Source organism: Protopterus annectens, chromosome 4.part0 (genome assembly GCF_019279795.1).
Source record: "Protopterus annectens isolate FY-2018-M chromosome 4.part0, PAN1.0, whole genome shotgun sequence".
Classification (NCBI taxonomy): domain Eukaryota; kingdom Metazoa; phylum Chordata; order Ceratodontiformes; family Protopteridae; genus Protopterus; species Protopterus annectens.
Window position 1 is genome coordinate 691,967,235 of NC_056733.1, and position 25,915 is coordinate 691,993,149.

At 39.3% G+C, this 25,915-nt stretch overlaps 1 protein-coding gene across 5 annotated transcripts in view; it reads right to left on the reverse strand.

The window, feature by feature from the left end:
- The window catches only part of KDM2B (lysine demethylase 2B), a 3,837,686-nt gene that overhangs the window by 2,078,931 nt on the left and 1,732,840 nt on the right, over window positions 1–25,915 (reverse strand). For all 5 annotated transcript variants that reach the window (XM_044068658.1, XM_044068655.1, XM_044068654.1 and 2 more), the window contains one exon: window positions 6,590–6,683. In XM_044068658.1, coding sequence (XP_043924593.1) covers window positions 6,590–6,683 — 94 coding nt within the window. The remainder of the gene's footprint in view (window positions 1–6,589; window positions 6,684–25,915) is intronic.

The following is a 25,915-nucleotide window of genomic DNA, read 5'->3' on the forward strand; positions in this document are numbered from 1 at the left end:
AATTAATGAAGCTAAAACAAAGGCAACAATGGTAAATGATGTGCCCACACACGAACTGGTCCAACAATATCCATATTTATGGGGACATGATAAAATGAAGTATTTAGGAGTATGGATTAGAAATGATTCTGTTGTGGCAGCTAAGGATATGTGGGAAGAGACTAAACTGAAGATAATACAAAAATTGAGAAACTAGAAGCTTTGCTATATGGATATGGATACTAAGATACAAGCAATTAAAATATTTTTAGTCCCTTTAGTCTTATACACAAACCACCCATACTTTTATCAACCAGAGGAGAAGCTGTGGATAACAATTAAAAAAAAGTTGAAGGATTTTATTTTGGAAGGGAAGACAGCAAGGGTCAAGTGGGATAAGCTGATTCTTCCAATAGAACAAGGCGGACTAGAATTACCCAATTTGGGGGGGGGGGTTTAGAGCAACACAGTTAAGGCTCTTATGCATAGCACAAGCAGAAAACTATAATTCAAAGTGGAAAGGAATGATGATGATACAGGGGGGAAGTTCAAGAAATAAGGAGATATTGGGATTTTGGGTGCAGACTCTTAAGGAAAACAACAAAAATCATACAGAGTATTATATTCATAAAGTAGCAGGGAGTATTCTAAGAACTAAACCAGCATAAGAATGGAGAAAAGAGATTCTGCTGATAGGGATGACCGTGGTTAAGGATACAGACAATAGGGGAGAGGGATCTGGAATTTATTGGATAAAACTGCCAAGGAACCAAGGTGTTGAGAGTAAATAACTAGAGAGGGAAAGGTAATAGAATGGGAAGAGGCCAAGAATTTCTTTGGACTGCAGGTTAAAGATTGCCTTCCTTATCAAGGAATGATATCAGTTTACAGGCAAAGAGAAAGAAATAGGGGGTCCTAAATGAAAGACCAGCACTGGTACAGCTTTTAATAGAATCTAGAACAGAAGCTGTTGTTAAAAGAAGGAATAATTAGTAGAGCATACAAAATATTGCATGATAATTATAAGAATCAATCAGAGGATTTTAGAAAGGATTGAGAAGAGAGATTGGATAAGCAATTAACAAATAGACAATGGGGGATATATGTATATTTCCCAAATATGCAACAAAGCCGATTGCCTGGAAGTGTTTATATAGGTATTTTTACACCCCGAGTAGACTCTAAAGAATTCTTCCTCGGGTCAATAGCAAATGTTGAAGGTGTTACGGGCAAGAAAGAGGTGGCTGGGAACATATTTTTTGGGAGTGTAATGAGCTGGCAGACTTTAGGAATTCCCTGTGAAATGCTCTGTTGGAGATGCTGGGTGAGCAGATTGGACTGACTGGGGGCATGATTTTTTTGAGCTATGATACAGAATTGGAATTGCCTAGACATCATAGAGCCTTGCTAAGTATTATGGAGGCTGCGAAAAAAGTAATTACTAGAAAATGCAAATCAAAGTCTAGACCAACTTTACTAGAAGCAGTGAATATAGTAAAAGAGATAAAACAACTGGAATTGGAATCTTTAGAAAAGGGATGGAGCAAATTACACATAAGAAAATGGGAATTGTGGGAACAATATATGCAGAGAAGGAATGAAGTTTAAGAGGCAGGATTTGAATGAGCCATATAATTCTTAACTGACAATGACTGGACAGATTATAAGTGATGTATAATGTTTGCAACTACAGTTGTTTCAATGGTGTCTGTGATGTATTATGATTGCAACTAAAGTGGTGTCAATGTTGTTTGTTTTTCACTTACAAAAATGTAAGATTGCTTGTGTCCTACGTGGTAATTTAATAAAGATGTTTATTGAAAAAAACACTAAAAAGCAGTAGAAATTACATAAATGAAGCAAAGCGACCTTACCAAAAATTTAAGACAGATGCAGTTATTGCCAAAATTTGAAGATATGCAAGAAGACTGTTGACACCATAATCAACAACATTTTGCACAGATCATCCAAAAATCACAAGTAAAACACTATCCATGGTACACCTAAGCAATCAGTGGGAACAAATGATTACAAAGGAGAACACTTGAAAATAACACAACACAAAGGCATGCACTTTAATCTAACAACTTGTGTACAGCATCCCCACTCATCTACTCACCTTGTTATGAAATACTGACTATATGTCTGCTATAACCTGTCTATTAAATCATGTTAATAAAACTAACACTACGGCACCCACATCACCTACATATGTTCATCTCTGGAAATGAAATGGGAACTTGACAACTGTATAACAGGTAGTTGTGTGAGTTCCAGATCAGTGAGTCAATACCAAATACTGCTTTCAGTTATCATTGACATTGCCCATTTCCCTACTATTATGCTACCACTGGCTTATGTTCAACAATTAAACATTTTTAATTAAGTAAGGCTGAAGTGCTCTTCCCTGATGTACTGCAGATGGAGATTTTACATTGCCTGGCAATAAAATAGCCCACCAGCCTGAACCACCCTTGCAGTCAGCAAACTCTTCAGGTATAACAGTGACAGCACTAGCTGTCTCTGTTCTACAACTTGGGTGTCCTGTTATACAAGGATAGACTACCTTGACGCAGCTATGAAAACTGGATAAGTGGTGGTCTACTTGGGGTTCTGTAAATGGGATTTGGCCCCATGCACTGTTTAGATCTACATGAACCCATATTCTATCTCCTCAAAAATATTTTTGAAATTCAGTAACTACTCTTGCCATCCAGACATTTACAGACACCAAAATGTCCATTTCTGTGCCTTCATTTGCTCACTTGCTTTGGTCTCACTCATAGACTGCCTGTGTAAATAAATACACTGGTTGTCTACTGTTCAGCTATCAGATTGACAGCCAACTTCATCCCCCATCCCCCACCCCAGGTGAAGTGCCAAGCTCGGCTATTCATCCACAACACCTAATCACATCAAGTGAAACTGCACACAGAAATATCACTACTAGGAATCCACACCACTCACACAACTATTTGGTATTGTTTTAACTGTCAAACCTCCAAATGTGCATCATTACAAACTCATATCTCTCAAGTTCTTCTGTTAGATATTACTATAGCAGCCTTCAGACAAATTGTAAAAAAAATGCTATAAAACCAATTAATAACACATATGTCATACATATGGTTATTATATATATTTGCAACTATCAAACCACTTTAAATTATAACCTTTTTTAATAAAAAGCATACCAACACTAGACTTCCAGCAGTCAGCCAAACTCTTTTCTTCAACCAACATAATATGTATACCATAACAATTTAAAATTAATTACCCAAAACTAAAACTTAATTAAAAAAAAGAACCTCCACTAACTACAAAACTACAATACATCACTTTCATCAAACAATGCATATTTGTGTGCCTCTGAATCTGAGGTGATATAAACCCAAATTTGGGTCGTTTATACAATAATTCACACAGGACATAGAACACTCTTACAAAAGGCTTAAATATGTCACCTAAATGCAAGAAGTATCTGTAACAAAATAGAACAGCGATATGCCTGGATTGAATACTACAAAGCAGACATCTTAATAATTACAGAAACTTGGCTTAAATCCCACAATACCAAATAAACAAATACTACCCCTAGGCTATAACCTTCTAAGAATACACCATCTGACAAAATGGCCAGGGATAACACCTGTACCCCAGCAAACTAGAAGTAATTCCTTTTGATGAGCAAATATCTTCCTTTACCAACTCATGACATGTCTCAAAACTGACAAGTACCAAAAATTATAAATCATTTTTATCTATGTTCCTCCTAAACCCATCACTAACAACAGTGACATCTTAAAAGATATCACATCCTTGGATTACCACAACTATGAAAGATCTACCTGATGTTACCACAGACTGGACCAAATTATCTACTGAAGAATCCCCAAGCCCATCTTCCTACTCTATAAGCATATTTGGTTTCACTGAAGTAATCACAGAATTCACCAGACTTGGCAAAGTTACCTCACAAAAAATATTCCGGACTGAATATTATTATATATAGTGACAAGCAGGTTTATGATATTAGCACTACTCCAGACACTATAAGTGACTACTATCTAGCATACATTACATGGGCAAATGCCAGATTACTCAAGTCTAACACTGTTGTTTGGACCAGATCTAAGAACTACACTGATACCAACTTCAGCTCTATACTACACCAATGCAATTGAAAACCACTGAAATACCTTCCACAAGATGAAGCTGTCAGCCACTTTAATGAAACCTTCCTAGGTATTTTAAACACTCTAGCCCCAATTTGTAGTAAGAGATTCAAAAACTTTCCTGAACCTTAACTAACTACTGAAACTATAGAAATGATGACCTAAAGTGATAAAGCATGGAAAACCTAAAAACAGCATAAGTCTCTAGCATTATACCAAACATAAATATGAAATAGGCACAAGGTAAATAATTTACCTTGATTTTTTACCTTTTAATAAAGGCTGAAAAGATAAAAATGCTGCTAGATACTCTCAACAGCAAACACAAAGACTCTCCAAAGTTTCTGGTCCAATGTTAATAAACATAGCAAAATGTATACCAAATGTATCAAACTACAGTATGGCTTGCAAAATGAACTCAGATATTATACCCTGTGCACTTCCTTCCTACAACATAATAACGTAACTAATACCAATCCTAAAATAATCCAAAGTCATTCATTTCATTATACAATTAATCTCCATACAGTAGGTCAGAAGGCACCTACAAAACATACTTTTCAACTGTCCAGATTTTCACATAATGTTCAGATTTTTGCCTCATATTTTTGGTGTGTTCCTCATACAATTTGTGGTTTTCTGAAAAATCATTGAGGACTTAAGTCACTTAAATAATGACATACATTTGAGTTTCAGACTTCATATCCTTCAGAAAATACACATTATTGCAAAACCTGTTATTCTAACAACTTTCTAAGTTTATAAGAACAATATCTGAACTCTGTCCATATTTTTGGGCCTTTGTCTCCCCATTATTTTTGGCTCTGTCCAGATTTTTTTACACTGAGAAGTATGCTACAGAAGCTTAAAACTACATCTGTCAAGCCCAGATCAATTACAATAACATTGCCAAATTTGACAACAGCCTAACACCCAAATCTTATTACTGCACAGTCCTTCATTAAATGTAGTGCTAGGAACTTCACAGCCTCCTGACGTATGCCCATATGAAAACTGCACACAACATACTATTCAACTCAAAGAAATACTGTTATAGGTACCATCATCACCAAACATAATCCAAGCAGGAAATTCAAATTCAAAACGGACATTTAATTGCCACCACAAAATCAAATAATCACTATAGGATTCGCTACATGCCGTATGTCCAGCTAAACTATAGAACACCATCCATCTAGAGCTCAAAACTGAAATCAACACACACACATTTCCATCAAAATTTTTGCTTACTGCTTGGGTCTGCTCCTCCTGTTAAGGACTGATTTATATTAGTCGATTCTCCATCCTAACTCTCAAATGCCCAGGTAAACTCCACAAACTATTCACAACTACTGTGTATCAGTATGCTTAAGCTCCCACACATCTTTTCAACAAAAATATACTTCTTTCACAGAACTTCTAATAGACACTTCGTCCATCCGCTTCCTCCTTCCCCTCAAATTTTTCCATTAACGCCCTTAACTACAGTTATAATCTGAACACCTCACAAATGTACTACATAAAAGCTTTTGTATTATATCGTTTGTATTTTAATATACTTGTACACTCTGACTTTACACATCAATCCTACATTCTTATATGTTTACTAACTGTATGTAGTAGGTCTGCATACTATGTTTGTTATGCTTTATTGTAAACAAATTCTGTAACTGTACTTGTAATGTAGAATTTTTCTCCTGGGATTCCGTTAAAAAGGGGCATTTTGTGCAGTCATGATATCCAATTTAACATATAAAAACAAATAAATAAATATATTTAGTTATTGCTGTTGCTCATGTTATTAACTTTTCCCCTAACCACCAGGTGATGCTCTCATTTAGCTTACAATGATGTCTGTAATGCCACTAACCCATGGCTTCTGAATGCATTAACTATCTTATCGTGGTCTACTTCCAGGCAGAGGGCAGAAATGAGAATAAACATTGGCAGTCCCCAGTCATACATTCCAGTCATCAGTCTCTGCACTAAGACAGCATGAGACAGTGCAACTTCTGTCTTTGTAGATACCTTCATCCAGCTTCTACTGCTACTTCATCTCTTCTCTACCCTTATCAGAAAAGTGTGCACTGACTCAAATGAGGCATGCAATATTCCTTCGCTACTATGGATAAATTTCAAACACAAAAATCAAATTGTAGTATATGGAGCAGTGAAGCCATATATCTATGACAAAATCAAAAGTTGTACTGTTTAATCCACTGATCCTAAGTAAGCACATTTTCTCTTAATATTTTATGCTTTACTTTCTTAATTTCACATTTGTTGATGGTTGTTAAGCAGTCTGAGCTTAGTACTTTAGAATATTTTTGTACTGCTGCTGATGCAATGTATGGCGCTCTCCAAATAACTTGAAATAAGCATCAACTCAGTAAATCATTTCCAAATTACTAAATGGCAGATACACAAACACTTACCTTTCCTCCTCGGAAGACATGATACCACACTGATGTACCACCAAAATCAATGTGAAAGTCTGTATAGCAGCCCTTTACACTCATCAAGCAATACCTGCAACAGATGTAATAAAAAAATCTGGTAAATGTGAACAATGATAAACAAGCTGAGTGCAAATTCACTAATATTCTCTAAAAATGTACTTTAAGGCTTTACCCAAACTTGAATTCACATCTACCCTCTTCAGCTGCTAATGTCTGCCAAGTGAAAGGACACCATCTTGTGAATTTGGCTCCCAAACAGCTTTTACTGCATTGGTAGAAGATTCCCTGACTTCACTTCAGACTTCAGAATTAAACAGGTTTTTCGAAATTTAACAGCTCTATCTGCTCCTTGCATAAATTTTTACCCACAACAGTACCCAAATCAAGCCTTTACCCTTTATAAAAAAGCCAATGGTTCTAGACATCTGTTATCAAGAGCAAAAGAATCAAAGACACTCAGGCTAACCCATGTAATGGGACAGTTTCCTGACTACTGCAAGCCCAAGAGGTCATTCTTAAACCTAGATTTCCTGCACAAAATATAGCTACCAGGCAAATCAAGTGTTAACTTGTTTTGTTCTATAAGTTAGGGTTAATTCAGTACTATATCCAATGGAAAAAAAACATGTTCTGTGCCCTGTTAGACAAAATGAAGATTGTGTATACCTACAGAAAAAATTGCCACATGTAATAAAAGAAGATGGAAGAAAGCTTTTTTTTTGAATACTCCACATTGCCATCAGGACTCTCTCTCTAATATGTCCTGCCCATTCATCCTCTCTCCAAAGTTCACAACAGTGATTGGTGCTAGAGACTGCTAATTTGTAAGATGCAGTTTTGTTCACCCCCTGGAAAAGGCAAGCTGCCCATCAACCTCTTACCAGTCCAGCTCACACTGCTGGTCCTCCAGAATTTGGGCTGCTGACTGAACCCAGGTCACGGAAAGCGTAAGCAGATGATCTCGCAATAAATCATTAAGTCATTGTACTTTTTTCTTTTTAATAATATATTTAGTAGCCTAGGTACTCTCAGCAGCTCAACAGATAGTGCACTTGCCTTTGGTGCTGGAAGATCAGAAGGCTGTGGGTTTTATTTCCACACCAGGTAATTGGATTAATTTTTCTAGTACTGACACTGCAGCATAGTACAAGTGGGTACTGCACTCCTGAGTGTGCTTTCCTTCAGATGAGACTTTAAAATGAGGCCCCATTTGTCTGAACTGGTAGTAGCTCAGGTAGATATAAAAGATCTCAATGGCACTTATTGTAAAGTAGAAAGGAAGTTCCTGCATCTCCCTAGCCAAATTTACCTCCAGTCAGTATGAGTAGCACCTTGGGTCTCCACTGACAAGAGGCCTTAGGTCTAGTGGGACAAACCCAGTTAAGAAAATGTAAGTAAATACATGAAATAACTCATTACATTCGAGTGATGCCTCTAGGTGCATCTGCAGTTAACTCCTACTGATGTCAAATATTGCTTGTTCATATTGCATTTGCATCAATAATTCCAAAACCATGCTATGTACAAGGTTTTGAAAAATTTCATCTTAAAGCTTAAACAACAGCAAACTCAACTGCATTAATATTTGACCTCTGTGTAGTGCAGATAAATAGATATTAACAGTTGTTTGTATGATATTAATTTATATAGATAAAATGTTCATATTTTTCTAAATATCTCAGCAACCAAGTAACACAGACAGAACTGCTTAGCCTCATAGGAAAGCTCTCAGCTAGATGAATAAAATGCTGCTGACAGTATGTGTGTAATTCGATGGTTGCTGAGATATTGTAAGTCGTTTACAAAACATTACAAAAGTAGCTGTTACTGTGTTTACTGTGACGAATAAAATTTGGTGTAAAACCTAGAATGGAAAGAATACTACCACTATAAAAATAGTTTGTTCTGAAGAGTTTGCCATTTACACTTCTTTCATAACCCCTATGGTTCCAGAGATATGAACATTTGTTTGAAATGTGAGGACATAATTTGATTCTGTCAAAAGGCTTATTGGAAGTTACAGAGCAATCTTCCTGAGCTCCAGTGGAATGAATGAGATAAGGTACGTGTAGTTTACATTTAGAGAGAGAAAACTGTTAGTTTTTCAGGCAAAACTGCCATTTTACTGATGCAAACAGACGAAAAAAATAAATAAACAGCTAGAGAAGGATTAAATACACTCAGCTTGCCCTGATTTTGCCTTCCATCTCCAATATATTCTCTGTATTGGTAAGGGTTGGCAGCCAGTGTAAACGCTGCAACTTACCCCAAAGCCTTTCAAATGGATCATAAAGTACAGTTGTGTTCACTTACCATAAATGTAGATGTTCGAGTGTATTCACTGTTGCAGTCATCATATTTGGGTTATCCGCCAGGGGTAGCCCTCATTCGGCCAGAATATCGGAGGCTTAGTATTTCTGCATTGGTTGCTGTTGCTCCAGGACGGACGTCAGGTCATCAGTGGTATAAAAACAGGCAGCTGACGTCATTACATTAGTTTTTCTTGACCTAACTGTCAGGAGCCCCCAATATGGAGCTAGGGTATGGTGGAAGAACACCACCAGTGTAAAGTAATTCCAAAAATTCCTTGTAAGAAGTGAGAGAGAGAGAGAGAGATACAAGGGGGATGGAGGGAGGGAAACTAGGACTGCAACAGTGAATACACTCAAACATCTACATTTACGGTAAGTGTACACAACTGTACTATGTTCTTCGTGTTTCACTGCTGCAGTCATCACATTTGGGTTGATTCCCAAAGCTGAAGAAAAGGGTGGAGGCAGTCAAGAAGACTGGGGGCTGGCTAGGATGCCCTGCAAAACTGCAGTGGCAAAGCCTACCCTGGATTTGGAGAAGATAGGCAGGTGGTAATGTTTGGTGAAGGTATGAATGGATGTCCATGTTGCTGCCTCCAGGATGTCCCTGGTGAGGACCCCTCTGAGAAAAGCTGCAGAGGTGGAGGTTGCTCTGGTGGAATGTGTCATGACCCCTTTTGGGTGTGGTTTCCCATGCTGTTTGTAGCAGAAATGGATGCAGTGTGCTATCCATTTGAAAATTGTGTGTTTGGATATGGCCTTGCCCTCTGCTCCTGCAGCGAAGCTGACTAGCAATTGATCAGCTTTTCCCAAAAGATTTAGTCCTGTCCAGGTAGAATCTGAGCTGTCTGTGCACATCTAGAGAGTGCAGAATCCTTTCCCCCTTGTTTTGTGGGTTAGGGAAATAGATAAGCAAATTAATGGATTGGTTGAGAGCCGCACTGGACACCACTTTAGGCATGAAGGATGAGTTAGTCCTGAGGCAGACCCTGTCAGCATGGAAAATGATGAAGGGCTCTACAGCCATAAGTGCTTGTAGCTCTGATACTCTCCTAGCTGAAGTGATGGCCAGAAGCAAGGCTGTCTTTCATGAGAGAAATTTTAACTCTGCTGAAGCTGCAGTTTCAAAGGGAGGCAGGGTGAGCTTTTCCAACACAAAGTTAAGGTCCCAAGCTGGGGTAGGAGCTCTTCAGGGTGGCCTCAAGTTGTTAGCCCCTCTTAGGAACTGTTTGATGAGAGGGTGTGAGAAAAGAGGTGGCTCTGTGCTGAAATGAGCAGAGATGTCTGAGGCATGAATTTTAATAGAAGAGAAGGATAGACCCCTGTGTAGTAGGTCTGCCAGGTAATCCAGGATGAGAGGTAGGTAGGGCTGTGCCGTTCCGGCTCCCTTAGCCTGGATCCAGGTGCAAAACCTTTTCCACTTGTCAGCATAAGATTTTCTAGTGCTGGGGACGTCTGGCCTCACGTAAAACATCTAGAACTTGTTTGCTTAGACTGGCAGCTTGAGGAGAGGTCAGGGAATAAGCCAGGTTGCCAGATTGAGGGTCTGGATTTGGGGATGCATGAATTCTCCATTCCTTTGGGTCAGGAGTGTTGGGATCTGAGGTAGGTGCCAAGGTGGCAGGGGTGACAGGCTGCGCAGCAATGGGTACCAGTGCTGGCGTGGCCAGTCTGGGACAATCAGGATTGCCTTCGGTTTTTCCTCCCTTATTTTGAGCAGTACCCTTGAAATGAGTGGTAGTGGGGGAAATGCATAGACCGAGAGGTTTACCCACTGGAAGGATACAGCATCCAATTTCCAGGCCTTGCTGTGAGGTTCCCTGGTGCAGAACTTGCTGAGCTGATGATTGGAGTGGGAGGCAAAGAGGTCGACCTTGGGGGTGCCCTATTTCTGGGCTACAAGGATGAAGGCTCTGTGATCTAGCTGCCACTCATGTGGGTCTAGCAGGTTTCTGCTTAAGTTGTCTGCCAGAGAGTTTGGAGAGCCTGGCAGGAATTGTGCTAACAGGTGTAGATGCATGGCTGAGGCCGTGTGCCAAAGGGTCATGGCGAGCCTGCACAGAGGATAAGAGTGAGTCCCTCCCTGCAGTGTTGCTTGTTTTGATCAGTAGAGGCCCCAGGGAGAGTAGGGGTCTGAAACCTGCCAGGGCATGCTGAACAGCTAACATCTCTTTTTGGTTGATGTGCAGATGTATTTGATTTGGGTTCCATTGGCCCTGAATCCACCTGCTGTCCAGGTGAGCACCCCAGGCATAGTCTGATGCATCTGTGGTGAGGGTCTGGGTGGCATGGGGTTGTAAGAAGGGAAGTCCCTTGTTGTGGTAGCATGCTGCTGCCCACCAAAGAAAATCTTTCCTTAGACAAGGTATCATTGGTATAAGAGTTCTCAGGTCTCGAGAGTGCTGACACCAAAGACTTTTTAGGTACCATTGTAGTTTCCTCATATGCAGTCTGGCATATGGAATGAGTAGAATGCAAGAAGCCATGAACCCTAGAGCTTGCAGGATTTTCCTTGCAGATAACTGGGTCCTGGTGGCTAGTTGAGAGAAGTAGGCTGTCAGGTAGGCTTGTTTTTCTGGAGTAAATAATGCCATCTGGGATTCTGTGTCCAGGCTTGCTCCCAGCAATACAGTTTTTTGTGTGGGGACTAGTTTGGATTTCTTTTCATTGATAGTATAATCCCAAGGAGGTCAGTAGGTCCTTTACAAAGGTCAGGTGCTGTAGCAGCTTTTCCTGACTGTCTGCCTGAATCATGCAGTTGTCTAAGTATGGGTAAATTTGAATATTTCTTTGTCTGCAAAAAACAATGGCGGGAGCCAGACATTTGGTGAAAACTCTGGGAGCAGTAGATAAGACAAAGGGAAGCACAGAGAACTGAAAGTGCATTTTGAATTTTGGTATCATCAGAAAATTGTTTAGAATGGATAGATTGAGGATGGGGTACCATGTGCCCTCTTTTCTGTGTACTAGGAAGAGTCTGGAGTAGAAACCTTGGCCTATCTGTTCTGCAGGAACATGCTCTATTGCCCTCATAGAGAGCAGGGAAAGGACTTGCTTTTTGACCTTTGCCCACTGGTTTGGGGGAAGATCTGGGAACCCTTTTCGGGTTGGCAGAGTGTGGAAATAAAATTTGTATCCCTGGTATACTATGTTGAGGACCCAGCGGTCGTTGGTAATGGTGGCCCAGTTTCTTGCATGGAAGGAAAGTTTTCCTCCTAAAGGCACGAGCAGGTGGGCAGAGGAAGGGAGTGGAAGTATAAAGTCATTGTGACTTTTTACCATAAGGGGGTGGCTTTGCACTCCCTGATTTTGAAGAGGAGGAACTCCATTGCTTAGATCTCTGCATTCCCTAGGGCTGTTGTCTGTGGGGGTCTGCTTCCCTTGAGTCTTGGCTGAGCTGGACTGGAGGGAGCAGGAAAGGACCAGTGCTTGGAGGGGTAATGTCTACTGAACCTTGGTCCCTAGACCTGTAAGTAGTCTTTAACTGTCTGCATTGGTTTAGCTTTTTCCTCCATCTTTTTTAAGATCTCTTCTGCCTTGGTGCCAAATAAGTTGTCTTTGTGCAAGGGTGTGTCCAATAATTTGGATTTGACATGGTCTGGCAAGGTCTGTTCCTTAAGCCAAACATGCCTTCTAAGGACAGAACCAGTGACTGGTGCCCTGCAAGATGCTAATAGGGCATCAAAACCACATTGTAAGGTGTGCTTAGATACTTAACTTGCAGAATGCATTAACTCTTGTAACTCTTTATTTTCTGCACAAGCAGGAAAAGAAGATATTTTTTTGTTTCAGGAGTTCCATGGTATGTTGCTGATATTTCAGCATGTGGAACTGACAATTTAAAGCTCTAATAGCAAGATTAGCAGAGGTGTATATTTTTTACCCCATCTGTCTAATGCTCAGGAATCCCTGTCTGAGGGGGTGGAATTCTTAGCTGACGTTGCTCTGATTCCTTTAGGTCCTTGAGAGATGACCTCAGGGTCAGCAGTAGGATTTTTGAAAAGAAGTTTGTGAGAGTCAGGGACTCTATAATACCTGTCAGATTTCCTGGGAGCAGGAGGGAGGGTGTCAGGGGTCAGACTGGATTCCATAAAAACATCATCCACAACATCCAGGACAGGAGGAATGGCCAGAGGTCTGTGCTGTGGAAGATGTAAGAATTCCCTGAGTCTCTTTTTTTGACTGAGGATAGTCCTGACATTCCCATTGGAAATGCTCCCTTAAAGTATGTAAGGTTTCCCCAAAGGAAAAGTCCTCGGGTGGAGAGGCTGAAGAGATGGATTCCTCTGCAACAGAATCCTCATAAGCAGAGAGGGGTTGTATATCTTCATATTCAGATGCATCACAGTCATCGGACTCCTGTTTAGATAAAACTACTGGGGACAAGTCTCTTTTTCTTTTGGAAGGGGTAGCCTGGCTTCCCCAAATAAGCATTATAAGGTCTTTCACCATTTTAAGCATTTGAGACTGAGGCAAGGAAGTAGGTGACTGAGCTTGGGTCGTTGTTTTTTTGGGTGTGGTTTGTACCCTGGGCCTTAGAAACTTGGTTGTTTTTGAAAGAAGTGAAGACGCGAAAGAAGTCGTCGGTCTGTGTCGAGTATCGGTAGTCAGAAGTACTTCCTCGGAAGCCGGTGCCTGCTCAGCTGCTCCGGACCCATCCAAGGTAGAGACATCCGCAGGATCCTTAGTCGAAGAAAAGTCTCACAGCATATTGGACTCTGAAAGGGTCTCGGTAGTGGCCTGCGAATCCACAGAAGTGGGCATCAGGAGCTGCGAAAGCGCCTCACTAAGGACCGGAGAACTGATGACTAGCTTAACGGAAGCTTCGTCGGCAGTTTTGGACCTGTGCAGTCTGTCTTTATCCTTACATTTTTTCAGAAGATCAGTAGTCGGATGAGTTACTGAAGCCATATCAGAATTCGAGGACTGAGAGCGAAAATATCTAGCTACAATAAGGGCCAGACGACGTATAGTTCTGGCATTAAACAAAGTACAAAAGCGACAGCGGGGGACGTCGAGGTCTGGGCCTAAACAGGTGATGCAGTAAGAATGAAAGTCTCGGTGTGGTATTTGCTTTCCACAGGGAAGACAATTGTAAACTTTTTCTGACATTGGTTAGAGCAAGAAAAAAGGATCCCCAACGGGATACTTAGCTTTAGAAGACTTCAACTTCAATTCGGAAACGAAAACTCAGGTAGCAGCCAACCAGCACTCGTGCAAACTGCTTCTGCTTTGGGCTCCTCAGTAAGAAAGGCTGATGTAATGGCATCGGCTGCCTGTTTTTATACCACTGACGACCTGATGTCAGTCCTGGAGCGACAGCAGCCGAAGCAGAAATACTAAGCTTCTGGTATTCCTGCCGACTGAGGGCTACCCCTGGCAGGATAACCCAAATGTGATAACTGCAACAATGAAACACGAAGAACATCTACATTACCATTAGATTCACTACACAGAACAAGAGAAATGTATCCCAAAGTTACGGATCTGGCTTGCCAACTTCCCTTACCTACATTGTTCTAACATGCCAGAAGCTGTTCGCCTTTGGAGAACTCCTGTGGATGTGGGTATGGCCCAGTGCGAGACTTATAACCTCTCCCATGGATTTTCAAGAGCTGGAGAGAGCTCACCTGATGCCACCCCTTTGGAACAGCACTCACCTATCTCTCAGGACCGACTGACCCATGTTTAACTGCTGTTCACATGAAACCTTTCTCCACTTCAGCATTCAAAGCTCTAGTTTGAATATTTGCTACTATGACCAAGATCTGCACCCACAGTGGCTCCACCCAGGCCCTCGCCTTGGGCTTCAGTGCCACTGCGGCTGCCCTCCTACTCGTTATGGCGCTGCCCCCTTGGCTCTCAGCGTTAGAGACTAATGGGTATGGGCCTGATGCTCCAACGCCATCTAGTTGATTCGGCAGGTTAGGTGTTACACACTCCTTAGCAGATTCCGACTTCCATGGCCACTGTCCTGCTGTCTATATCCGAATATTGGGGATCAAACGGAGAGAGGATAAGTCAGCAAGCAAAGGAGAGTAGTAGTGCTGAAACTGAATACCGCCTCAGGTTTTGGTGAGTACCTTCATGAGGTGGACCCTGCTTTTCACAAAATCTCATCAAGATGACACTGATATATAGACTGTATTTATATAACATATATCATGGACAGAAGTGGGTCAAAGATTAAAAAAGGTAGCTGGGCACACAAGACTCAGGATCAAAAAATGCCCAATTCTGGTAGGTGCACTGCTGCCAGGACTGGAAAAAATGACAGCGAAGAATACTCAAAATATGGAAACTTTCCTACAATGAGGCCAGGACAGGCCCAGGATGAGGATGCCTCCCTGTTGTAGAAGAAGTAGTAGTCTACAAAAATCACAAAAGCCGATATTCCAAAGAAGAGCCATAAAGATGATAGAGTGGACTATTCAGGATAAGAAAGAAACTACGTATTGTTACTATTATGCAAAAAGTCTAGAATTTCCAGATATAAGATATGCAAAAAGATTAACAGAGAAATTAGAGGAAAGAAAAATACTTCCACAAGAAAAGCTGTCAGAAGCCTCAAATAAAAATTTGTGTTCATTAATACAACAGATTTGTGAAAAACAGTATATAGACCAAGAAACTTTAATCTGTTTGGAAAAAGAAGCATCTGAGGAAGTGTGAAAATATAAACAACAAAACCTACAGATTTTTGAAAAGTATAAAAAAGAAATATGGACATGGGAAAGAAAGAGAAATTTGTTGTGGTGCAATATTTATGCAAAGGTGAAAGCCAAATTAATCAATATAAAGAAGGCAGCCCGAAAGATATTAGAAGAGAAATACAAGCAAAGACATCCAGATATGGAAAATTTCACAATAAAAAATATTACAAAGAGGGAATGTAGAAAAGAAGATTAGTAAAGCAGAAGTTAAAAAAAATAGAAGTTAAAGTTATGGAGTGCCTGCGAAGTGAAGGATTTGGTGTAGAAGGTCTAACACAGCTTACATCACAGCATGATGGAACGAGTCGCCAAAGAAAGGAAAAACAGGAAGATCAGGAGACATCTGAAGAAGACATGGGAAAGAAAAACAGACTGAATATGATGTAATATCTATGCAAAGGAGAAAGCAAAACTAATCAATACAAAAAGAGCAGCACCAAAGATATTTGAAGAGGAAATACAGGCAAAGGAATCCGGACATGGAACACTTTACATTACAAAAAAAGAAGACAAAGGGGAAGAGTAGAAAAAGAGATTATTAATGGAGAGGTTAAAGAAATAGAAACTAAGGTTATGGAGTACCTATGAAGTGAAGGATACAGTGTAGAAAATCTAATTCAGAAAGCATCATAACATGGACAGAAGTGGGTCAAAGATTAAAAAAGGTAGCTGGGCACACAAGACTCAGGATCAAAAAATGCCCAATTCTGGTAGGTGCACTGCTACCAGGACTGGAAAAAACGACAGTGAAGAATACTCAAAATATGGAAACATTCCTACAATGAGGCCAGGACAGGATAGAGGTGGAAACATCCAAATTAAGGGGAAACCAGTGGAAAAGGAAGCAATTGGTCAGGCTCCATATGAAGATATGTTGGAGCCTTCCACAGGAAACCAGTGTAAACATTCACTTTTAGCTGGACAGCAAGGGAAGGAGCAGGAAACTGTAGAAACTTTGATGCAGTCAGTGTTAAGGAGTGATAGGCCAGTGAGTTCCCATATGACAGAGCAATGGAAGGCACAGGATAAAACTGAAGAGAGTGTGCCACAGGAAGGTGCTATAGAACTTTCTATAGAATGCCTGCAGGAAATGGAAAACAAAAATGTGCTCTCAGTTTAGAAGAAAATGAGCTAAGAGAAGAGTTGCTAGATTTAATAGATAGACATATTAAGATCAATAAAGAAACAGACTGCAGAAGGTCAATAAAACCTAAAAAGTTCTTAGAAACAGTCACTAGAGCCTTAGATGAGGGCAAGGTAGTTCACACAGCCTATTTTGACCTCGCCAAGGCTTTTGATACCATTCCCCACTCTGGAATTATAGATAAACTCACTAAACTGAGCATAAATCCCTATGTCACAAGATGGGTAGCCAACTGGTTCACTGACAGAACCCATACAGTAAAAGTAGTCGACTCCAAGTCCGACTTCAGACCAGTGACGAGTGGAGTACCTCAGGGTTCGGTCCTGCATCCTCTCCTGTTCGGCATCTACTTCTCTGAAGTGCAGGCCAACACAGAAAGTCTTTGGCTAACAAAGTTCGCAGATGACTGCAAACTGGGAGCCATAAGAGAATCACCTAATGATGCAGACATTCTACAAAAAGGCCTCACAGAGACAGATGCTTGCTGTCAAAGTCATGGCCTCAAGCTCAATGCCAAGAAGTGCACTGTCATTCCCTTTAGGAAAAACTCAATACCCATGAACTACCATATAGGCGGTAGCTCACTAAACACTGAAAGTGTGATAAGAGACCTCGGGACACAGGTGGACAGTAGTCTCTCCTTTGATAACCACATCACCACAGTAGTCAGGAAATCCTTCTAAATAGCACACCTCATCACAAAAGGGTTCTCCTCTAGAAAAAAGGAGGTCATTGTTCCTCTCTACTCATCCCTCATCAGTCCCATTATAGAGTACAATGCCCCGTTTGACATGTATCTCACAAGACACCTACAACAACTGGAAAGGCCACAGAAATACATCACTAAGAGGATTACCGGCCTCAAACAGATGCCCAAGCAGACCGTCTCAAAAAACTCCAACTCTACTCCGTCGCATATCGCCTACTCAGAGGCGATCTCTGCCTAACATACAAAGCTATGTCAAACCCAGAGCTGTTGGACATGCTACACTTAAAGTAATCCCAATCTCTCTGAACCACATGGTCCAGGGACCTTAACCTTGTCACCACAATAAACAAAACATGCTAGAGGGATAGATTCCTGTCCCAGAGACTTCCCATACTCTGGAACAAACTACCCATTCATGTCAAGCAAAGCTCCTCATTGGCCCTCTTTAATAAAAATCTTGACAACTGGATGGGAAATAGAAAATTCACCCTGGGGATCACTTCTGCGACACTGCTTGACAGGGGCACAGGAAAATAATTTTCTTGGGTGGCAAAAGCCAGGGAACCTTTTTGGCTAGGCTTATATAGGCCCCACGGCCAGTAGCCTAGTACCTACCTGTGAACCTATGAACCTAAGTTTGATAAAATAAATGAGCACTAATTAGGACTATCTATAGAGATTCACATGATATAACAGAAATAAACAGGATATATTACTGTGAAGCTAAATTAATAACTGAGAAAGATTTACTACAAGAACACAGCGTAGTGAGGGAAAGGAAGGGGAGAAATCAAATACTAGCATGGAAATAGTGAGTAGAAAAAACTATAAGGCAATTAAGACAAGAAGTGTCACTGTTAGCAGAGCATAGAAGAGGGAACAGATCAACAAAAATACTTAGAAAGATAGAAGTGATAAAAGCGATGTGCAGTATTAGAACAGATCAGGATCTATCATGCACTATCACAAATAACAAACTAAAAATCTCAGCACAGGTGGAAACACTTAGAAGATACACAGATAAATATAAAGGAAAAGTGGAAAGTAATCAATTTATTGATGACCCAAAAAAGTTTTATAGAGAATTGGGGAACAAGGTAAAAGGAATTGAAAGACCACAAAAAAAAGAAATAGATGCATTTTGGAGAAGTATCTATGAAGATCCTGTGGAACATAACAAAGATACTAAATGGGTAGAATAGGTAAAAGAAAGAATAAGAAGTTTAAAGGTACAGGATATGAAGTGGGATGAAGTAACAGCCAGAGAGATTAAAACAAAGTGAAGAAAAGCCTCTCCCAGATGCAGTACCTAACCTCTGGTTAAAAGTATTAACATCTTTGCACAAAGATTTAGCCATGAGTAAGTAATATTTATATAATCACCCTGAACAGACACCAACATGGCTAACAACAGGAAAAGCAATGCTCCTACTTAAGAGTGAACCTGCAAGCTACCCTAAAAATTACAGACCAATAACTTGCCTTCTGACAGCGTATAAACTATACACTGGAATTGATGCTGACAGTTTATGGTAATTTAGAAGAAAACTCAGTTATGGCAATAGAACAAAAGCCCAACAAAGGAAAGTCATATGGAACAAAGGATAATTTGTTGTTAAATAAAGTTATAGTGGAAAAGGGAAGAATCTAAGTAGAGCATGGACTGACTACAGAAAAGCATTTAATAGTATCCCACGTTCATGGATAAAAGAGTGCTTAAAGATGTATAAGATACACCTTACACTTATCAACTCCATTACAGTGACCATGAAACAGTGGCAGACCACTCTGCAATTAGGCCATGACAAAGGACAAATTATTATCCCAGGGATAACATATCAAAAGGGGATATTCCAGGGTGACTCTCTGTCACTGCTGCTATTCTATTTTGCCCTTAACCCATTAAGCTGTCTACTTAACAGCTTAGGCCATGGCTATAATATGGCTCCTAGAAAACAACAAAGTGTAAAGACTTCTCATCTTCTCTTTGTCGATCATTTAAAACTGTACAGCTCATTAGATGAGGAACTGAAAGCACAATTGCAAGTTGTCAAAACTTTTTCGGATGATATAAGAATGTCATTTGGTCTTGATAAATGTGCAAAGGCAACCTTTATGGCAGGAAAACTGCAGCACCAAGAAAATATCAGTTTGGGACAAGAATGTGATATAAAATAACTTGAGCAAGAAGGAGTGTATAAATACTTGGGAACTGATGAAGAATCAACAATAAAACATGAACAAATGTGAATAAAACTTAGTAAGGAATATTTTAAAAGACTTAAATTAATCTTGAAAACAGCACTCACATCTAGGAACAAAATTCAAGCCATAAACCAATTTGCTCTTCCTGTCCTAACGTACAGTTTTGGAGTGATTGACTGGCCCCAAAATGTGTTGGATAGATTAGACAGGAAAAGAAGAAGAATGCTTCATGCTCACTAAATGATTTATAAAAATCAGTACATACCAAGATTATATATTCCCCACTCCAAAGGAGGGATGGGCTTCCTTGAAACTGATTAGATGCATAGATCTGCAATTGTAAGACTGCACACATATTTGCTGACCTCACATGACCCAAACATAGTGAAAGTTTTGAAACAGGAGGAGACTAAATCTAAGATGACTTCTCTGCTTAATCTAGCAGAAGCATATGGGCGTCAAGCAGGAATGGAAATCAAACCAGAAGTAGATAAAAATCAGGCAGCAGCTGAATGTGCCAAAAACAAAAGAAATTATATAAGGTGAAGGACCAGATGAGAAAGCAAGAAATGTGGAAAATGGATAAATATAGTTGCAAGTATAGAAAACTTCTGGAAAAACCTCATGTTGATCAGGACTGAACTCAGGAATGGTTAAGAAGAGGCAAATTCAAACCAAGATATGAAAGGTTAATACTGGCGGCCCAAGCTACGCACAGTTTTGTTTACAATTCCATTGAATATGTCTGAAAAACAGACAAATGTAGGTTTTGTTAAACAGAATTGGAAACGGTTGCACACCTCGTTGCTGCTTGTGATATACTAATGGCAGAAGGCCTGTATACTGAAAATCATAATAAAGTGGCAAGATTGTTGGACTAGGGATTGTGCAAACATTATAATACTGAAGTAGCTGAAACACACTGGCAACATGAGCCACAAAGCATCATAGAAAATGATGAAGTCTACATGACATGGAATCACCCATTATCAACAGTTCAAAAGACAGATGCAAGAAAACCAGACATACTGGTCCATGAAAAGAAGACAAAAGTAGCATTGATCATTGAAATCACTACACCCAGTGACGACAATGTCTTGCATACAGAGAGACACAAAGTCATAAAATATCAGGATTTGCAGGCAGAAATGAGAGCAATATGGAAGAAAGATATCCAGACAGATCCAATAGTAGTAGGAGCAATGGGTCTTATAAAAAAGAATCTACAATCGTATTTAGATATGTTACCAGTACATGTATCTCCGTATCAATTGCAGAAGGAGCCATTACTGGGCACATTGCTGGTGCTGCAAAGAGCACGTCTGACTGACATCAAAGATTGAAACAATACTAATTTCATGAACTTTAATCATCCTATGACTTAGGAATGGGTTCCATTCCCGTCATGATATTAAAATCCCTAAAGATTTGAAGAAATTAAAAAGGACAGAACATGACATTTTATATAAGCAACTGTCACATTTTCTAGGTTGACTGTAAAGTTTCAGTTATCCACATCATATTAAAGTACAGCCATCTCAGAGTGGTTATGAAAGAAAAAAAATACAGGGTATAAATAACATGCCTCCTTTCTGTAAACTACAGGCTGCTGAGGGGAGATCTATGCTTAGCATGTAAGGCATCTTCAAACTTCACTCTGATGGGTCTCCTGCACCAGAATTACCTATTCTAAAGACTTAAACCTTGCCTGTGATATAAAATGACCTGCTAGAGAGACAGATTATGTTTCCAAGAGACTATCCTCTGAAACAGGCTTCCCATGCATGGGAGACAGAATTCCTCCATAACACAATTCAAGTGAAACTTTGATAACTGGACGGGGAGCTGAAACTTCACCTCTGATTTGGCAATTATATCTCTAATGGACACATGCAGCCTATAAACGACTCATCTCCTAGCCCCCTGCTTGTAAATGTTTCATATTACAAGTCACTGCTTACACTACAAAGGGTACCATAACTTGTCAGAGATTTGGGATGCATGACTAGACTTAACCCCCCCCCCCCCCCCCGTGGTCATTTTCCTAGTGCATACCTATGAACCTATAAAGCTATAAACAACCTGCTGCGTGGTTTAATAGTCAACAGTTTTAGATGACTTCTGGCAGTCAATAAAGTAATAAGATGCTGGTTGCAATATCACTGGGATCACTTTCCAGGAAAATAAGCATAAGCACATCTTTACAGATCCCTAGTTAAGCCTGATCTTTACATATAGCTCTGGAGATGGCCCTGCTATATGCAGTACAAAACATAAAAAAAAGAAAGAAAGAAAGAAAAGGACAAAAAAGAAACTAGTTTTCTTAAATCCTTAATAATTCCTTGAAAAGATCCAGATGAAAATCTTGAAAGCACTCCATTGCATGCAACAGGAAGCTTGATATTTATTAACTGGAAAAGCAGGAGTAATGCATGAATAACAGCAATAAAGTATTCAAATGCATTAGAGGTCCTGTAATAGCTCTAATCTCTCCTCTTGCCATCCACAGCTAAAACCAAACACTGGCTGAGAGGATGCAGCCCATAACTGAAGTAGAGAAAACACAGTGCCTGCAATTTGGAACATGCTCCCTAGAAAGGAGGCCCATATATGCTCTTAGAAGGTTTCAGAACTGTGAAATAGGATGGTAAGAACACAAGCCTCTTCAAAAACAGTCCAAATAATACCCACTTATTCTTTTCCTAGCTCAAGCAGATATGTTATGCTAAGGTGTAAAGAACCTGGGAAATAAAACTTAGAACTAGCTTATTCCTTATGTATCTGAATCTATTTCTGTGGAGGCAGGATACAATGTTTTCCTTGCCATCTCCAGTCAACTGGACTCTAGCAGGCTAGATGTCATCTCAAAAAAAACATAAAGCTCAACATGAATGATGAGGGGTTGGCATAATGGTTAAGGTGACACAGGGTAAAGAGTTTGATTCTCACCTTTGGGGGAAACTGGCTACACTTAAATGGCCCAGAAAGTAGCTAGCCTAGTACTTACCTATGAACATGCAAACTCTATCATCATGACAATAGTTAGTAAGAAAGGCAAACAAACTGATAAAAAACTGGAAACAGCAACCTTGTAGCCGGAAAGCCAACTCTAACCCAAAAAAAATCCGAAGTAACTTCTTTAACGCAAAAGTTTTTATTCTTCAAAAAGGAGCGTTTTCGCCGTGACTCCTGTCACAGCTTCATCAGAAGAAAATACAAATAGAAACAGCTATCCAAACATTTAAATACTCTCATACAGGAAGTGACAAAACAGTACCAGTCCTGTGAGCTTAATTAAAAACATAATTAAAATCAAAACAAAATAAATGTGTATCACTAACTACTTATACTAAATTATGTATACATTCATAATGTGTTGTAAAACTATTAATAATAATAGTGTTAAAAACGTTTTCTTATTAAAAAACGTTTTTTGTATTTTTAACAAGAAGTCAGAAACATTTACCTAAAATAACTCTTTAACTTCAATATACATGAAATGTTGCAATTCTCATTTAGACCAACAGGTCTAAATGCATCCAAGTTCAACTGCCAAGATAATTCAGTGCACTCAAGCAAAATTTCAACAGGACCACCCCTAATGTTCTGAGGTACCTGGTCAATACCCATGAAACTAAATGAGTGCCCTGGGTTGTTTTTTACATGTTTTGCTAAAGCATTCTCAAGCAATGGTTTTTTTATAGCATAAAGGTGTTGGTAAACTCTTTCTTTTAGTTTGCGATTTGTTTTTCCTATATAAAAAGATGGACAACAATTGCACAAAGCAATGTATACCACCGATTTAGATTCGCAAGATATCCTTTGATTGATCTGGTACCTTATATTTCTAACAAAGAAAGAGTTACCTGTCATCATAACTTTACACATATTACAACGGCCACATTTGAATGAGCCACTGGCTCTCATAGAACCATGGGAATGTGATGTACGTTGCAACATTTCTTTTAAATTGTTACTTCTTCTGTATATAACAAAGGGACGTTCACCTAACTTTTCAATGAGGTTAACTGAATTAATCACCAACGGCCAATTTTTTAAAATTATAGCCCAAATGTCAGTAGAATTTAAGTTATATTGGGTAATAAAACTCAAAGAAAAATTCCTACATGTAGTAGGAACATTTTGCTTTATTAATTCAATATCGGTAGAAAACTGGGCATCAATAACTTGATCCAGCAAAGGCTTATAAATACCCTTTACACGCTTAGAATCAACTTCTAAAATAAGGTCATTTAGAAGTGCAATAGGGTATCCACGATTTAAAAATAAATCCTTCAAAAACTGACACTCAGTTCTAAAATCACTTAGTGTACTACACATCCTTCCTGCACGTACAAGCTGGCCCTTAACTAAAAAAAAAAAAAAAAAAAAAAAAAAAATCAAAAAAAAAAAAAAAAAAAAAAAAAAAAAAAAAAAAAAAAAAAAAAAAAAAAAAAAAAAAAAAAAAAAAAGCAAAAAAAAAAAAAAAAAAAAAAAAAAAAAAAAAAAAAAAAAAAAAAAAAAAAAAAAAAAAAAAATAACAAAAAAAAAAAAAAAAAAAAAAAAAAAAAAAAAAAAAAAAAAAAAAAAAAAAAAAAAAAAAAAAAAAAAAAAAAAAAAAAAAAAAAAACAAAAAAAAAAAAAAAAAAAAAAAAAAAAAAAAAAAAAAAAAAAAAAAAAAAAAAAAAAAAAAAAAAAAAAAAAAAAAAAAAAAAAAAAAAAAAAAAAAAAAAAAAAAAAAAAAAAAAAAAAAAAAAAAAAAAAAAAAAAAAAAAAAAAAAAAAAAAAAAAAAAAAAAAAAAAAAAAAAAAAAAAAAAAAAAAAAACCCCCCCCCCCCCCCCCCCCCCCCCCCCCCCCCCCCCCCCCCCCCCCCCCCCCCCCCCCCCCCCCCCCCCCCCCCCCCCCCCCCCCCCCCCCCCCCCCCCCCCCCCCCCCCCCCCCCCCCCCCCCCCCCCCCCCCCCCCCCCCCCCCCCCCCCCCCCCCCCCCCCCCCCCCCCCCCCCCCCCCCCACCCCCCCCCCCCCCCCCCCCCCCCCCCCCCCCCCCCCCCCCCCCCCCCCCCCCCCCCCCCCCCCATATTGTTTTTAATTTCTTCATCCAGTGTATTCACTTCAGATATAGCGACAAAATATGTTTTATAATGCTTAACAATAACATTAATGTTGGAATCCTTGTTCCTGAAAAAAGTTCCAATTCGACCTAGTTAAGCCTGATCTTTACATATAGCTCTGGAGATGGCCCTGCTATATGCAGTACAAAACATAAAAAAAAGAAAGAAAGAAAGAAAAGGACAAAAAAGAAACTAGTTTTCTTAAATCCTTAATAATTCCTTGAAAAGATCCAGATGAAAATCTTGAAAGCACTCCATTGCATGCAACAGGAAGCTTGATATTTATTAACTGGAAAAGCAGGAGTAATGCATGAATAACAGCAATAAAGTATTCAAATGCATTAGAGGTCCTGTAATAGCTCTAATCTCTCCTCTTGCCATCCACAGCTAAAACCAAACACTGGCTGAGAGGATGCAGCCCATAACTGAAGTAGAGAAAACACAGTGCCTGCAATTTGGAACATGCTCCCTAGAAAGGAGGCCCATATATGCTCTTAGAAGGTTTCAGAACTGTGAAATAGGATGGTAAGAACACAAGCCTCTTCAAAAACAGTCCAAATAATACCCACTTATTCTTTTCCTAGCTCAAGCAGATATGTTATGCTAAGGTGTAAAGAACCTGAAATAAAACTTAGAACTAGCTTATTCATATGTATCTGAATCTATTTCTGTGGAGGCAGGATACAATGTTTTCCTTGCCATCTCCAGTCAACTGGACTCTAGCAGGCTAGATGTCATCTCAAAAAAAAACATAAAGCTCAACATGAATGATGAGGGGTTGGCATAATGGTTAAGGTGACACAGGGTAAAGAGTTTGATTCTCACCTTTGGGGGAAACTGGCTACACTTAAATGGCCCAGAAAGTAGCTAGCCTAGTACTTACCTATGAACATGCAAACTCTATCATCATGACAATAGTTACAGAGATGGCAAACATTAATGTAATCATCATCACAAACATAATTAAAACTATGAAACCTGTTGCGTCATCAAGGTACACCACTCAATGCCTGAAAAACAATACTTGCACCTAAATTCCTGAAAATATAATGTATTCTTTACAGAAATCACTGGGAAATATTTTTTCCTATCCCAGTGCCATCAGATT